This window comes from Brachyistius frenatus, unplaced genomic scaffold (genome assembly GCF_029030835.1).
Source record: "Brachyistius frenatus isolate BFR_SWC_R1_liver_20210118 unplaced genomic scaffold, ASM2903083v1 Contig_176, whole genome shotgun sequence".
Taxonomy (NCBI): Eukaryota; Metazoa; Chordata; class Actinopteri; family Embiotocidae; genus Brachyistius; species Brachyistius frenatus.
In genome coordinates, this window is record NW_027210775.1 from 550,323 (window position 1) to 565,976 (window position 15,654).

A 15,654-nucleotide genomic window follows, 5' to 3' on the forward strand; every position below is an offset into this window, starting at 1 on the left:
GTCTATTAAAGAGAACAATGTGTTCACATAAGCATGATGTCAAGTGTTGTGAGTCAGTAGCTTCTGTTTAATATCGTCTGATGACATAATTTATTGGATTTAAAAACAGTAGAAATCAGCATTTCAATCTCAATTTTTGAAACATGAGAGACAAATTTCATGCACATTGTTACATCTATTTATGTTCATCGGTCACCACCGGGACAGAACTGGACCGGTTGGGGTACAGCAGGTTTTGGACAAACAAGACGAAACAGACACGTCCACTTCCAGAGAAAAGAGGCAAAAACAAAAAGACAAACAGATAACAAGACGTATAGAGGAAAACACACGATTAAAAAGGTTTTAAAACTCATTACACTGAAGACATTTATGGATCCACTTGAAGAGGTGCAGCTCATTTGAATCAGCCTGGTTAAACACAGAGAGACAAACAGGACGACACAAAGATGGTGAATCAGGAAAACACAGGAAAAAAGTCAAAGTGAAATATTCTTTTTAATAAATAATAGCTTTAAGATTAAACTGTATTCATGATTTAAATGGATTTTTTTTTCTTTCTGTCATTCTCACCTTTGTATCCGTTACCGAGGGCCCCGTTCACGCCGCCATATTTGCCATTCTGCTCTCCTGTGAAAGGACCGGCCCAGTTTGGCGTTAGAAATCAGAGGGAACCGGAGCGGTAAGAAAAGAGGTTCGACAAACTACGTTCAATCTTTGAGAGGGAAACGATCCATAAAGCATGCGGTTGTACTTTTAGTGCGCTGGCAGTTTCAGTAAAAGCAAGTTAAAAGAACAAAAGCGAGTTCATTTTGCTACGAATACAGTTTTCATGTTTGAGCAGACTTTTGTTTATTTAGACGTTCAGGACCACACGATAATTAAGAAATGAAAAGTTATTTTTGAGCTAGTGTCTGCTCCTCTGCGTGTGCTGCGTCATATCACCCGAGAACACACAAACGCGACTAAAAAGGAAATTGATCGTGAACGAGGAAGTGGTGCTCACCATCTGGAGTCACTCCTAACTGTGCACCATAACCTTCACAAACACACACAAATGACACTTTTAAGACCAGGAGAGGATACAAATACGCAAAAATATATTATTATTATGAGTTTGGGGAGAGCTGGCAAAAAGTGTGCACACTTAAAAAAACAGCTTTTACTGTCACACAATGCAATCAGCTTTGATGCACTGGTGTGAGGGGTCTTGAGACTTGTGTGAAATGACGTGTGTGTGTGTGTGTGTGTGTGTGTGTGTGTGTGTGTGTGTGTGTGTGTGTGTGTGTGTGTGTGTGTGTGTGTGTGTGTGTGTGTGTGTGTGTGTGTGCGTGTGCGTGTGTGTGTGTTAGTTGCACGGAAACCCACCTGTCTGCTGCTGAGGTCCATATCCTGCAGCGGCTCCTGAAACAACCCGACGGGGAAACAAAGACGAAGTCACGACAGAGAAATAAAGCACAGACAGACACAACACACTGAAACACACACAGTCTTATTAGTTTATTATTAATTTCTGTTTAAACTCAGCAGGACTTCAGTAGTTAAATAAATAAAACCACCAACACCCCCCACACTTCCCTCCTAACGGTACTTTTTCCATCTCACGCAGACCTCTCACAGTTTAGCTTCACATATCATCACTCACCATACTTGTTGGCGGTTTTGGCACCTTCAGCCCCGAGATGCTGAGCAGCATACGGGTAGCCACCATCACCTGAGGGGGTGGGGTGTTTGGGGGGAAAGGGGGGGACAATTCAGTTAAGTATGAGTTTTGAACTGTTGCTGTAGCTGCACAAAAGGAGATTGTCGTATTTAAGTGTTTCGTGTTTATAACATGGACGCTGAGATACGATGGTTCAGTCTGCTTTCTTATCAGTTTAACTTCATGTTGATCCGCGTGAGTTCATTCAACTGGAGTAAGAAGTACTGTTGCACGGTAAAGGAGCAGTTAAACATTTAGAGTTTGGGGTTAAAAACAAAAGGAAAACGACCTTTATCACTTCTGTTCCATTATTATGTCACCGGTTGTGTCTGTCACCCATACAGCACCTCCAAAGCTAAAACAAATACTAATACTTAATACTAATATAGTGACATTAATTATACTAATACTTTATATCTTAATTTTTTTCAAAATATTAAGTGTATATATGTCAGTTTGCCATTTTTATAAAGGGTTAAACTGATATTGGATTTTTGGGGCCGATATTAAAGAGTAAAAAAAAATAAACTGATATCAATCCTTTATACAACTTTATAAACACACATCTTCTGTAATGAATCCTCAAATCTGGGTATGACTCTTTTGACACTTGTGACAAGGATCTGTAACGGAGGCCGAATATTTTACTGTCACATCATCGAGCCTCTCGAGTGACCGCTTGTGATCGGATCTCACTTCACCGCTTTATATGTAAATGAACGTACATCGAGCGCGGTTTATAAACTCATGAACCTGAACAGAAAGGAAGGAGGAGGAGTCGGAGCAACAAGCGTTTCACACACTCCCGGCTCACTATTTGCTCATTTTAGGGCTCTTTCTATTAGAAATTTACGACATATTTCACGTTTTTATACTCAAGTTTCAGGCCCAGATTATTTAATCATTCCAGGAGGTTTGAGAGGGTTGGGCTCTGCGCTGCGGTGGGTAAATGAACTGTGCGAGTGCGTGGGGCTTCTTCCACAGTTTTGGCAAATTACAGATTAAATAATGAAACTAAACACAGAGGAGGCTTTGGTGAAACAGAGGTCTGATGTTTTTATTCAGTAAACAGCGACCAGTTTCCTACTTTGTGTGAAGTTCAGTATTTATTTTGCTTATTCAGAGAAATATCAGTTGAGGAGGTGGTCGAGGACGTATTTGCATTCAAACTGCTAAAATGATTTGGTCATATGTGTCCCAGACCTCCAAATGTGTCCTTAATGCATCTTTCCACCTGTGGTTTGTACTTGTTGATGGTGTCAACAAGCTAATATCATCTGTTCTACAGTGCAGTTGCAGCTCCTACCTTCCAGCCCAGCAGGAATCACCGGAGCGTTACCGTAGGGACCCTGAGCAGCTCCTGCTCCTGCAGGAACAAACAAAACAAAAAAAGAGAGAAGAAGAGTCACTTGGGTTTCTCACCTCGCCCCCTTTTTCAACCTGCACGGTTTATCAGTCAGCTCAGTGCTTTCCGCTCGTTGGAGTCTGACTGGTGGAAAGCCACATCGACAGAAGCCTGACTAATAATGTGACAGAAGGATGAGGTCATGTCAGCGCTGCTCACCAAATTTACCAGCAGTGGATTCCAGGCCTGCACCGAGCGCTCCTGTGAAGAGGACGAGAGGGGCGTCTGAAAATATATTCACACTGAACTATCGTTGGTGAACGGGAGGTTATGTTGTTGATTTGATGAAGTTTAATGTGAATTTTGGTTGTTTTTTAGCTTTTATTCTGAAGGAAACTGTTGGTTATTAGATAACTAACTAATAAATAACGATAAGTAAACTTGCCTTGCTGCCGTGATTCATATTAGCTTTACTTTGTCCTTTAACTGAATTATGCAGCCTTAATAAAGATATCTGCACTACTTTTTAGTGTTCCCTTGTACTGTTGCTTTTGTTAACGTGACTGTCTGGCAGCTGGAGGAACATATCTGTGTCCTTGTTTGCCGCACCGTCCTTCTCTTACCGTACGCCCCTTGAACCTGTCCAGCGTAACCTCCTGTACCGAGAGCTGAAAAAAAAAGAAAAGAAAATCTGAAAAACTTGCAGGTTTTTAGACGCTGCTCGGTCATTTATCGACTCACAGGAAACCTTCAAATTAAACGGCGTTAAAAAAAAAAAAAAAAAAAAAAAAAAAAAGCATCTATAGGAGCAGGAAGTCAGAAACTACCAGATCAAACTGGTCAGCTTCGGTCAATGAGAGACAACAGCGACACCCGGTGGATGGACGACCGCACCGGTCACAGGAAGCAGCATTTTTCAGCATCTACGGGTTAGTGCCATCACCGCCTCATCGTTACAACGCCTCCAAAAAAAACGGTTACCTTCGCTCTTCCTTGCTTTGCTCTCAGCCACATCAGCTAAGTCTGCAGGGTAACCAAGCCCTGAAACATAAGTCTAATTAGCACTAAATATGTTCTGTGAGCTTTAAGTCTAAACTTTGAAACCCCCCTTTGAAGTTTTTTCCAAGACGGTACTCACCGGCTCCATAACCGTCACCGTACCCGTTCCCGTGACCTGCTGAGAGACGGACAGATTACAGTTATACACCAGATGTGGGGGAAACATTCAAGAGGGTTATGCATGAAAAACACCTGCAGACGGAGCAGCCAACGGCGACAACTGACCAAAGTCACTCAACACAAAGGAAACGCCTCACAAACTGAACATCAACACACAGTGACGCTGTTGATGTTTTTAAACCGTCTTTGTTTTTCCATCTGAAACTTGTACAGTTTGACTCTGAGAGAAAAGCAACCGGTGGATTTTCTCACCGCAGGGCCGGTGAGGTCACACCTACCGTAGCCGTTGCCCGCCGCAGCGCCGAGGTATCCTGTCACTCCCTCGCCGTAGCCTGAGATGACAAACAATCACAACACGCCATGTTTGGACGGTGAACAAATACGAAGGTTTTCTGGCTCTAAATCGGTCAAACAAAGGATTTTCTTGCAGGTGAAACTATTTCTGAGCAATCATTTCTTGCTATTTGTCTGTTTTTAGAAGCACTCGAGCAGGTTCAGACGACACCTTCGAAACAAGGCGAAGATGAACTCACTCTTTCTGTTTTTCTAGAGTGACTCACGAGCAAATGTTTGGTTTTCAAGGCAAAGCAGCAGCTGATTTCCTGCCGTCTGGCTGAGTCCTCAGCGTCGCTTATAATCTCAACAACAGGATTCAAATGGAGGCAAAAGAAAGTCCCGATTCTCTGATCAAGTATCTCTGCTAGTGTTTTCTGACAAGCCTCCACATTTGCATACAGGATCCCTGAGTCTGGCAGGAAGGCTCTTATAAACAAAGGTTTTGCATTTTTGGGGATTACGTTTGTTTGCTTTGTGGGTTTTTTTGCCACAAATTAAATCATGAGACAAAAGTTTGAGTTAAATCTGAAGCTTTAGCCAGCAGCCAGTTAGCTTATAGGCCGAAGACTAAAAGCAAAAGGGAAACAACCAGCCTGAGTGCATCAGAAGGAAGCATCAAGCAGTATCAACATCAGTATCTGATGGTGCGTTCAAAGATGCGACCTCAAAGTGGGAGAAATGACGGCTGATGAAAACGACTCGTAGAAACGTAACGTACAAACAATGATGAGCTCCGTTTTGTCCGTGTGACGGTTTACATGTGTGATGACGAGGTTGTTTGTCACTTTTCTCTATTCAGAGAGAGATTTGTCTGCCGTGTTGCCGCTTTGTTGTCGTCATGGAAACGCTCTCGGAGGTTACCAAATCGTAACTTTCCCATTTCCCAGCAACCTGAACGCAACGTAACTCAGCGGGAAAGTGAATCAAGATGTTTCCTGACAAATTTCAAACTAGTCATTAAATAAATGAAGAGTTGATGAAGAGAGAAAGAGAGAATAGATGAAGTTTCACCTTGAGGATACCCGCCCTGTCCGAGGCCGACCGCTGCTACGATGGAAGATGTGTTTTGGAGAGAGACAGAAACGAGAGTGGCGGTTGAGTGAGCACGTAAATCCTCATCTCTGAAACAAAGAAAGGAGTCGTGAAGGAAAATGGACGCGCTTACCTCCAAGTTTCCCGGCGGCCCCCCCAGGTACGCTCCCTGTCCCAAACCTGTGGTCGGCACACGGGAAAGCTTTAAATATTCAGTACATCAACAGATCTTTAAACCCAGGACGTCAAACTCTGCTGTTTTGTCGAAGCACGCTGGTGGAAACAGAACTACTCGTTCAGGAAAAGACTTTTTGGGTTTCAATAAAAAAGTCACGTGATGTTTCACGAGTTACTTTAAAGACATTACAAAAGTTGAATTACTTCAAATAAGTTAACTTTTGTGTGTACTTGATCTCCGGTGTCCCGGATAACAAATCCTGTGTTTGACTCATCCGACCGGATGTCCACTTTTTCTCTCGTTACACTTCGTCTTGAACTAAAACATCAGTATTGATGCGCTGCGGATGAGAAAGAGGCGACATCACCTGCTCCGTAGCCTCCAGCGCCGAGGCTGGCTCCCTGATAGTTTCCTGCTCCGCCGACGTAACCTGTGAAGAAGGTCAACACAAGTTCAGGATCATCATCGACAGCTTACTGGGGGATGAAGGCGCTTTAAACCGTATTGTGTTTTACAGAAGACGAGTGCCAACACCTGTGGCTTTGGATTTAAAGTCTTTTCAAATTGAAAGCGTGTAATACACACGCTTTCCTTGAGTGGTCGAGCGTGTGTATTACACACTTTGCCGTGACACCAGTCGTTTTTTTTTAGTTTTTTTTTAGCATCCTTTCCACGGGGCGACATCTTTCCTGGAATCAACTCTAAAAACCACAACACCAGATGTTTGAACTTTCAAAAGATCCAGCACATGACCATCTGAAAGACTCTGCATGAGTCACAGGTAACCCACAGAGAAACGCTGAGTCATACGTTGTTATACTTTAAAGTGGCTCACAGCAAAACCCAAGTATTGCAGAACTGGTATGAATGTGATGTAAACGTGAGATTAATCAGCACAGATCGGATGAAGTCCAGATTTGTAACTGTGATTTGAACCTCTTTGTTCACACATCTGGATCGGTGATTACGTCATCACCAACTGCATCAAACCAAAGCAAACATAAGCCATACAGTGCACGGATTAAGGTATTAGTGAATATTAGACACATCCTCCGTGGACAAATGCACCGAGGATCATTGCAGCGTCTTGAAGAGTGACGAGCCCACGAACGATTAATGATGTCGTAAATCAGGGCTCGGAAAAAAAACAGGGGAAAAAAACAGCATACAGTAACAGTAAGAGCATAATAAAGTATGTTTTGTGAGATATAATGTCTCAGAGTCAAGTTGAATGGACGATGAGGTCCTAAAATAATGTCACGGTATTTCTGCGATGTGACAAAATACTGAAAAAATATTCTCTCTTTAATTTCATGAACATACAACTGAAACAAAATAAGTGTTATAGATTTATATGTCAGCATATTTTCCTTCAGGTATTCAGTTAAAACTAACATGACGTCAGTTCCCACCGTGGAGCCGCTTTTCAGCGACATCATTACGTTGACATGGCTAAATACTGACGTCATTACGAAAATGATAAATTATACCGAACTCTCCAAAACACGGAGAAAAGCACAAGAGCAGCACAGAGAGACCACAAGGCTTCATAAATAACACAGATACTAAAGGACAAACATCAATACAAAATATATCCATCCATTAATTACCAAGTCAACCAACCTAATCAATGCGTTCAGCGCCCTTATTACACTTTGCAGCTCAAATCCAGAGGACATGTTTGTGTTAATGACCCGACAAGAAGTTAAAACCAGGAGCTCCCCTCCGGCTGACGGCGACGTCACCCACTGGTTTGTGAAATGTCATTATGAAGCCTCGATTTTGGATTTTGGCCGTCGCCATCTTGCTAGTTCGGAGCCAGAAGTGACCATATTTGAACGAGATGGGGGGAGGGGCCAGCGGTGGACACCCCGCCCCCGCCCCGCCCACCACCACCACCACCCCGCCCACCTGTTGCAGAAACCTGACTGCAGCACAGGTTTCCTCTGTGGAAATGGCGGGAAAATTTGAAGGCAAATACAAAATAACCTGTCGATAACTACTAGAAAAGGGAATTTAGAAGACGAGTATAACAAAGTCAAGAATGGGCCATAAAAAAAAAAAAAAACAAGAAATGTAAAAAGACATTCAGATGGTGAAAAAGACAAATCTTTGCTCTTACTTGTTGCCTGGTTACTCCTCCCAGTCTGCCCTGGGACACCGAGAGCTTTTGACTTTTTGTAGTCAGCTTGGGGAGGCTGGTTCACATCCTGACCGTCTGCTGTAAAGCCTTGAGCCTCCTGCCCTCCTCTCACCGAGGCCACGCCTAAACTGTGGGCTCCGCCTGGGTTCACCGGTCCGAAGCGTCCCGCTCCTTGTGTTTGGAGACTTGCGGCACCGGGATTACGGTTTTCCACCGTGACGGTCCCGCGGATTTGGAGTCCGTTTGTGCCTTTAGCCACGAGTCCTTTGACACTCGGCCTCTCGGCCGCAGCAGATAAATAATCCCTGCCTCCCTGAACCTGTGGAGTCGAGTGAACGTTGCTTCGGCCATCTTGAGCTTGTAAAGGAAGCAGCTGAGGGCTTCTCTCTCCTTGTGCTTGTACAGTTGTGCGTCCCAGATGTTTCTCTTCTTTACCGACGTGCGTCTGAGGCACGAAACCTCCTTGAGTCCGGTCAATTTCTGAACCCAAAAGCTCATACTGATTGATTTCCAGTCCGTCTGGTAGATCAACGAGGGATCTGCAGTTTGGGGCTCTCTGGTTCTGTTGAATAGATGACTGGTAGTCTCTGTGCACCTGTGGAGAAGCAGGTCTTCTTGCACCGGCTGCTGCTACCGCGGCTTCATGACTTGCCTTTCTATTAGAGACGACTTGTCCTCCGTGTGCTCGTGAAACAGCCAGACCGAGAAGTTTACTCTGTTTATCGAGAGGTGCTGCGGGTCCGAGACTTGACGACCGACCGACCGGAAAGAGGCTTTTGACGTCTCTTCCTGCGTACAGTTCGGGAGCAGCGGCACCGAGGATGTCGCTTCTCCTCACGCCGGGCGTTTCGGGTCCGAGCATCCCGTCTTGTTTTCCGTACGAGTGACCTAAAGCTCTGCTCTTTTCTCTCTTAAGATCTTGAACGGCTCGGCCCAGACCGGCCACCTCAGGTCCGCCAAGGTCTGCTGCAGACGCACCTGGCAGAGAAATATCATCATGCATTCACACCTTCTGGTTGGAAACAGAGTTTCTTTGAGGTTCAACAGCAAACTGTAGTAGCCGCGGTGGCTAAACGAAAGAGCCGCGGACTCCACCGGGCACCGGTCCGCTTTGTTGGGTCCTCGGTACGACTTTTCAGCATTTCAAAAGCAGAGTTTTGGCTGACGATTGTTCGGCTTTCAGATTTTTCCTTAATCTTTGTGCGCCCTAGCAGGTAATTGTTGTTAAACGATTTCTTTTTATGCCCGTTTAATATTTATTGTTGTTATGTCCTACTTTGCTGTTGTGCTCCTGTTCTCGTGCTGATGTGATATACGAGTCTGCAAATGTTTTCTTATTTTGAAAAATGACCAAATTCTCCATGCCGTTCCTCTGACTTCCTGTCCAGCTGCTTTACTCTCTACCGATTGACTTGAAATAAATGGAACATGTAATTTTATCGAAGCGGAGCTAAGAAAATTAAAACATTACCCAGAATGCTCCTGGGGCCGCTTTGCAGCCGGTTCCGGTGGAATCAAGCCTTCACTGTTCTGCACTTCAATTCAGAGACTACTTAAAAGTCAGCGGTGTGTGTAGCGGAGCATTCAGTGCAATGCAACACATCCTCCACACATTTATTAGAGCTGACGGACACTCAAAACCAAACAAAGACGACGAGACAAAAAGCATTATGGCCACAAATTAGTCCAGTTTGAAGGGACAGACTTATCACCATAATCAGGGACTGAGAGAGACAACACACAACTACAGACTCACTGAGGACACAGAGGACTCCTCATTCAGTCAGAGCAGTGATGACAACAAAACGTCGCCATCCCAAATTGTTGTGAAACACAGCAGCGTTAAAGACGAAGACACCGACCGACTCAAACAGACGACGGCAGCACAGACGAAACTCTGACAGACGAACAGACGAACGTCGGATCTCGTCTGTGCACAAAATAAATGAAACAGAGAAGCTGCTGCTAATGATGATGATGATGATGATGATGTCACAACAGCTCGATGTGATTTCATGCGAATCAAACATGAACTCAACATCACTGAGACGACGGTGTTACAGAGAACAAACACAACACGGGACAGAAGACAGAGACAGACAGACGAGATGCCCGAGTTAAAGACTCCTGCTGAGACCGTCGCCGACTTCACTGAACGTGCGAAGCGACACGACAGCCGGCGTGACAGACAGTTGGCTTCTTTTCTTTGTTTTCCGCCTGCGACAGTGGAGGCGATGATACAAATAAAAAAAGGGCCCTAAATTCATGTTGTTTTGTCAAAGATGTTGGGGATTGTTACGCAAGACGACCCGGCGACAAAATGATAAGATATCATCTGTTTTGTGCAACCTGAGAAACTCTACTTTTACTTTACACTGTGGATAAAGTCTTTAGCCCTTTTTCTCACGTGAACTGCGGACGATGTCGAGACGATGAGGTCCAGACATCGTCCAGTCGCCCTTTCACATATGGAAGCACACAAAAGGAGATTGTTGGTGTCGGAGTGTGTTCAGAGGCGTCGCCTGGTTAAAGCGTGCAGGAGGTTTGATTCCTCCAGACGTGATTCTCTACTCGTACCTGGGATCATTTTAAAAGCTCTGCACAGTAAAGCTGGCAGGTTGAAGCTCACTTCATGTGCAGTCCGACCGATTCGGACATTTGCTTTCTCGCATACATCTCCTTCGGATGATGTCTACATATTAGTTCAGGGTTGCGGTTGCATGAGTGAAAGCAGCTTCAGTTGGTGTTTGTGTCACGAGGATAAGACGCGCTGCGATCAGTGATCGTTCCTGAGGTTTCACCTGGAGTCATCACTCACCTGGTCGCGCTGCGCCGTATCCAACGCCAGCCATCGCTCCGTATCCTGGCAAAACACACCAACACTTCATCTTTAGATCTTCCTCAGACTTTTTCTTTTTGTTTTACAAGGACACGTCGTTTATTTGCTGAGATGCGATCTGCCTCTCGTATCAGACGTGTTGACAGACTTCCACTCAGCTGAGATCCATCGAAACCAACAAACCAGCCGAGGCTCACAGACGCTCGTTCTCTGTGTTTACGCTCATACGGGCGAACGAGATAAAGACATCATGGAGGAAAACGGATCGTTTCTTACCTGGCAGAGTGCCGAGGCCAGCGCCATAAACTGGAAAGAAAGAAAAACTGAGTAAATATTGATTTACAGATGATACACAACTGTTTATGTACACTTGTCTTCATCCTCATCTCTGAATAACACAGTAAATCTCTAAAGTTTGAACACGTGCTGACAAGACTTATTGAGGATATACGATACGATATCTTTTTTTGGAGGCACGTGTTTCTGCATTTATTGAATTCTGCAAAATATCAACTGTTAGAAGACATCTTTTCTCACCACGTTTCCCTCCTTGGCCCAAACCCAGTCCCAGTCCGTTGGTCAGTCCGGCCCCCAGTCCCATCCCTGTGCCCAGACTGGCACCTGCAATGACAGCAAAGATGTATGGAACATTTTGGACATCTTAATGTCGTGGATGGCGATTTATTTTATTATCCACAAGGAGAAAGTGAGCGATCGACAACGGGAGACGATGAAAAGCAGGATGTGAGGGTTTGATGACGCACCGTAGGCTCCCGGGGTTCCATATCCGCCTTGCTTCAGGCCGGCTCTGCCTCCTAGTCCGAGAGCTCTGTAGCCTCCTGTGGAAACATGGAAGAAAAGTCACTTTAATGTTGATGAACAGAGTTTATCAACAAGGAACAGAATTTAGACACTTTATTTCTCGACGAGATGGACGAGCTCCGGTGAATAGTTTTAACCTTGAATGAAAGAGTAAAAAAAATTTAAAAAAATTTTTGTTCCTCTTTTCATGTAAATAAAATAAGAATTTAGTTTATATTTTGTAATTATAACATGAAAATGTGCTTACCGAGGCCAAGCTGAGCCCCAGGATAACGTCCAACTGAGATTTGAAAAAAAGAAAAAACACAAACATGAATTATCTAAAAGTAAAAAATTTAAGACAATACTGTTGGCAGAAAATTAAACAGATTGAGTTCATGTCTTCTATCTCTATGCTGTCCTTTTCTCTCTCTGCTCTCCTCACCCCAACCGGTCGAGGCAGATGCTCCGCCCACCTTTGAGTCTGGTTCTGTTAACAGATGCTCCGCCCACCTCTGAACCTGGTTCTGTTAACAGATGCTCCGCCCACCTCTGATCCTGGTTCTGTTAACAGATGCTCCGCCCACCTTTGAGTCTGGTTCTGTTAACAGATGCTCCACCCACCTCTGATCCTGGTTCTGTTAACAGATGCTCCGCCCACCTCTGAGTCTGGTTCTGTTAACAGATGCTCCGCCCACCTCTGATCCTGGTTCTGTTAACAGATGCTCCGCCCACCTCTGAGTCTGGTTCTATCTGAGTTTTCCTTCCTTCTGTTGGAGGTTTTTCTCCCTTAAAGAGGAGTTTTTCCCTCCTAGCTTATGTGGGAATTGTTGAATTGTTGGTTTCTCCGTAAAGTTCTGCTGTCAAGACTTTAATGTGTTAAGTGTCATGAAATAACCTGTGTTTTGATTTGTCACTTTATAAATAAGACTGAATTGAATTGAATTGAATTGAATTGAATTGAATTGAATTGAATTGAATTGAATTGAATCGAATCGAATCGAATTGAATCGAATTGAATTGAATTGAATTGAATCGAATCATACTTCCAGCCTTCATTGCTTTGCTGCCATATCGGCTCCCCAGCGCTCCGAGGGCTCCTGTGACTGAGACCACAAAGAAAAGAAGTTTAAGCAGGAAATATTAACTCCTTTTACATTTATTATACAGAATATATTCCACTCATGGGGCATATGTCCATCTAAAGCGATAGCTCACGTTTAATTTGAACTGTATGGATATATTATGACATGACTGACATGAATAACCTCTCGACACATCTGTAAATGCTACAACATCTGTATGTGCTGCTGATCTCTGCTGCTCTTAAGCATTATTTTATAATCCGCTCCTCACAATTCAATCAAACTGTATTTGTAGAGCACCTCTCAAGCACATCAAATGGGATTCAAAGTGTTTTACAAGCGACAGGATGTCACACAAAAAAAAAGGTTAACTGGTTGAGACAACAATAAAATATATGTAGTTAAGATAATAAAAGATGAAGAGATAATACTCCTAATGTGCTAAGAAGACGACTAACCTCCAGGTTTTACTCCGACGCCGACACCTGAAGTAAAAAGAAAAAAAAAGATGAAAAAATGAGACACTCGAGCAAATTTCACGTAAAATGTTGTTGTGCAGTCGTTAGCCAGACTGACAGGAGAGACAACACCTCCAGGCTGCTTCCAAATAACCGCTTATCTTTCTCTTTGGTTTCACAGTAATTCAACAAGCAAGACGTTAAAAACAATGAAAAGCTTGGTGGCCTACCTCTGGCTGGCAGCACTCTCCCCCAGGACACACTCTGAGGTCTAACCCCTGAAACATTGAAAACAGTCAAACAAAATGCTCTCAGTTTTCTTTTTGCCAAAAAAGAACAAAGCATGAATGCAATAATGTTCACCAAAAAAAGGTCTCATACAGAAGACAAAACACAAAAACTATCAAGTTTGTTTGAGTAGAAATGAAATGAAATTGAATTAAATAGATAGTACATGAAAACATTAAACTATAGACTCAGTAAACAGAGGAGAGTACAAATATTTATGTTAAACCTGCATCCACTGTATGTAAATGATGAATATAATGCAAATAAAGAAGCACACCTGAGATGTGCAAGTGAGCAAGAAGATTAACATGCTTTTTGCAAGATTTTTGCAACCTGATTGTGTGCAATTTTGTGGTAAATTTTCTTCTACGGCAACATTATTAACCCTTTAAGTATCGACGATAAAGTAAAAACTATGAATTACTTAAAAAATCATGAGAATCATGTTGCACATGTCACCAGAGGGTTTCAAGCCTGCTGCAGCCTGACTGGTCGACAGCAGAGCGAGAGACAGACGTCCATTGATGGACACACGACGAGACGAAGTGGAGCCCGTCGGCTCTTCTCGCGACTGCTCGTCACATTTTGCCGGCCTCCGCCACCTTCTCATCGGATCCTTTGATTCAGTGAAATCAGATGACATCAACCGCAGAGACTTGGCGGGGTCGTTGGAGCCGAAGTCTTCCTCAGTCTCACATACATGATATTTAACAGGTGAGTGAGAATGAGTCACTGAAGATCCATCACAGCGCCGACTGTAGTCATCTAATTTGCGTCACTCAAAATTGCAAACTGAAGCTAAAATAAATCAAATTTTGGCGACACATAAATGCAAGTTTTTATTACGAGGCTAAAAAATTTTATTTCAACAAATATTCCACATTTGCAGCTTTTTAGCCTTGAAACAAGTCACTAAATAGAATTTTCTCACACAAAAAGTGAATTATATCAGTGAGAATTACATCAATCAAATCAGATAAACTTGGACTTCATGAAATTATTATGTTTCTACTAATTCATAATCGAGGAATTATAAAGAATGAGATGCAAAGATACATTTAAAACACGTTTGTCAAAACATTTTTAAATCTAGCTGTTATTGTCCTTGTGTATAAATCCTGTTCTGTGTCTTTGCTCATGTGATCCTGTGCGTTTCTTACCGCCTTGCAGAGTTTGCTGAGTCAACCAGAGAACCAGCGACGTCTGCAGCAGAGCTCGAACCAGCATGATGGAGGCGACCCGGGTACCGGACACACAAAAACCCAAACAGCAGCAGTGGGACAGAAGCAGCTGACGGACAGATGGACAGACACGAAAACTGGTAGTTAGACCACTCGTCAGCCCCCTGACGTCCTTTATATGTTCCTTCTTTTCTGTGATACACTCCCACCGACCGGTCCGGCCCTCTGAACACACATCGGTCCGACCGGGCAAAAGGGAAAAGACCCATTTTGGCCCATTTCCATTAAGTTAGTACGTACACACACACACACACACACACACACACACACACACACACACACACACACACACACACACACACACACACACACACACACACACACGGGAAGAGACATTTTGTCTGTTTTCCTGCACTTGAAAATTCTTCCGAAAATAACATGTAAACCGCATTTTACAGATTTTCCTGAAAGCTAAAATTTAGAAATCCATCTGATAATGTTTCACTGTGTAAAGATCAAATTATTTCCTCCATCTTATTTGTGTAGAAGAGGAAATAACAACAAAGAAACTGCACCTAAAAACAGTCAGAAAGGAAAAATTCCTCTCAGTGAAGTCTGACTTTGTATTTTTTTTTCCATTTCCTGAACTGTTGACTCACACGAGGACGCAAAAACTCAAAGATTTGTTCTCAATACGTTGTCTTACTGTGGCTGCGCTAAAAAGACAAGCATGAAAAATAAGAAGAAAGATTCATAAAATGCAAAAATGCAACGTATAGGAGTCGGAGAGGAGACGAGGCAGGAGACAGAGGACTCAGTTTGCTGTCCAGGTGTCTTTCTGCACACAGACGCTGCAGTCTGTCGCAGCGGCCGTAAAGATGCTTCATCATCTAACAAGCTGCGCTTCTGCACCTTCTGCACAACTCTCTGTAGACCAGAACAGCTGATGAAGATCCTATTATGAAGCTCTCCTCAGTGAAAAGTCAGTAAAAGACATTTCTCCGTGCTAATATTGTTGTCAGCTAAATAAAGCACACAGTCACTCACCAGTGCAAATACAGCATCCAACGACAGAACACTTTTTATT

At 43.5% G+C, this 15,654-nt stretch overlaps 1 protein-coding gene across 1 annotated transcript; it reads right to left on the bottom strand.

Annotated features, from left to right (window-relative positions):
- Positions 1-61: 61 nt before the first annotated feature.
- Positions 62-14,836, bottom strand: LOC138632194 (spidroin-1). Its single transcript, XM_069717543.1, has 25 exons — positions 14,777-14,836; positions 14,547-14,676; positions 13,329-13,376; positions 13,099-13,125; positions 12,602-12,661; positions 11,824-11,856; positions 11,519-11,593; positions 11,292-11,375; positions 11,031-11,060; positions 10,734-10,778; positions 7,895-8,893; positions 6,140-6,202; positions 5,728-5,774; positions 5,585-5,609; positions 4,505-4,558; positions 4,186-4,221; positions 4,029-4,088; positions 3,671-3,715; positions 3,267-3,308; positions 3,009-3,065; positions 1,646-1,714; positions 1,369-1,404; positions 1,007-1,039; positions 574-630; positions 62-411 (listed from the first exon to the last, which is right to left on the bottom strand). The coding sequence occupies exons 1-25, from the start codon at positions 14,834-14,836 to the stop codon at positions 407-409; spliced, it is 2,220 nt and encodes a 739-aa protein (XP_069573644.1). The 3' UTR covers positions 62-406.
- Between the last annotated feature and the right edge of the window lie 818 nt (positions 14,837-15,654).

Coding starts and splice junctions, on each gene's coding strand:
- LOC138632194 (XM_069717543.1), bottom strand. CDS start 14,836: ATGGGTCTTTTCCCTTTTGCCCGGTCGGACCGATGTGTGTTCAGAGGG. Junction 10,779..11,030: donor TGGCCTCGGCACTCTGCCAG/GTAAGAAACGAT, acceptor GTGTTTTGCCAG/GATACGGAGCGATGGCTGGC. Junction 3,309..3,670: donor ACAGGTTCAAGGGGCGTACG/GTAAGAGAAGGA, acceptor TCCTCTTCACAG/GAGCGCTCGGTGCAGGCCTG.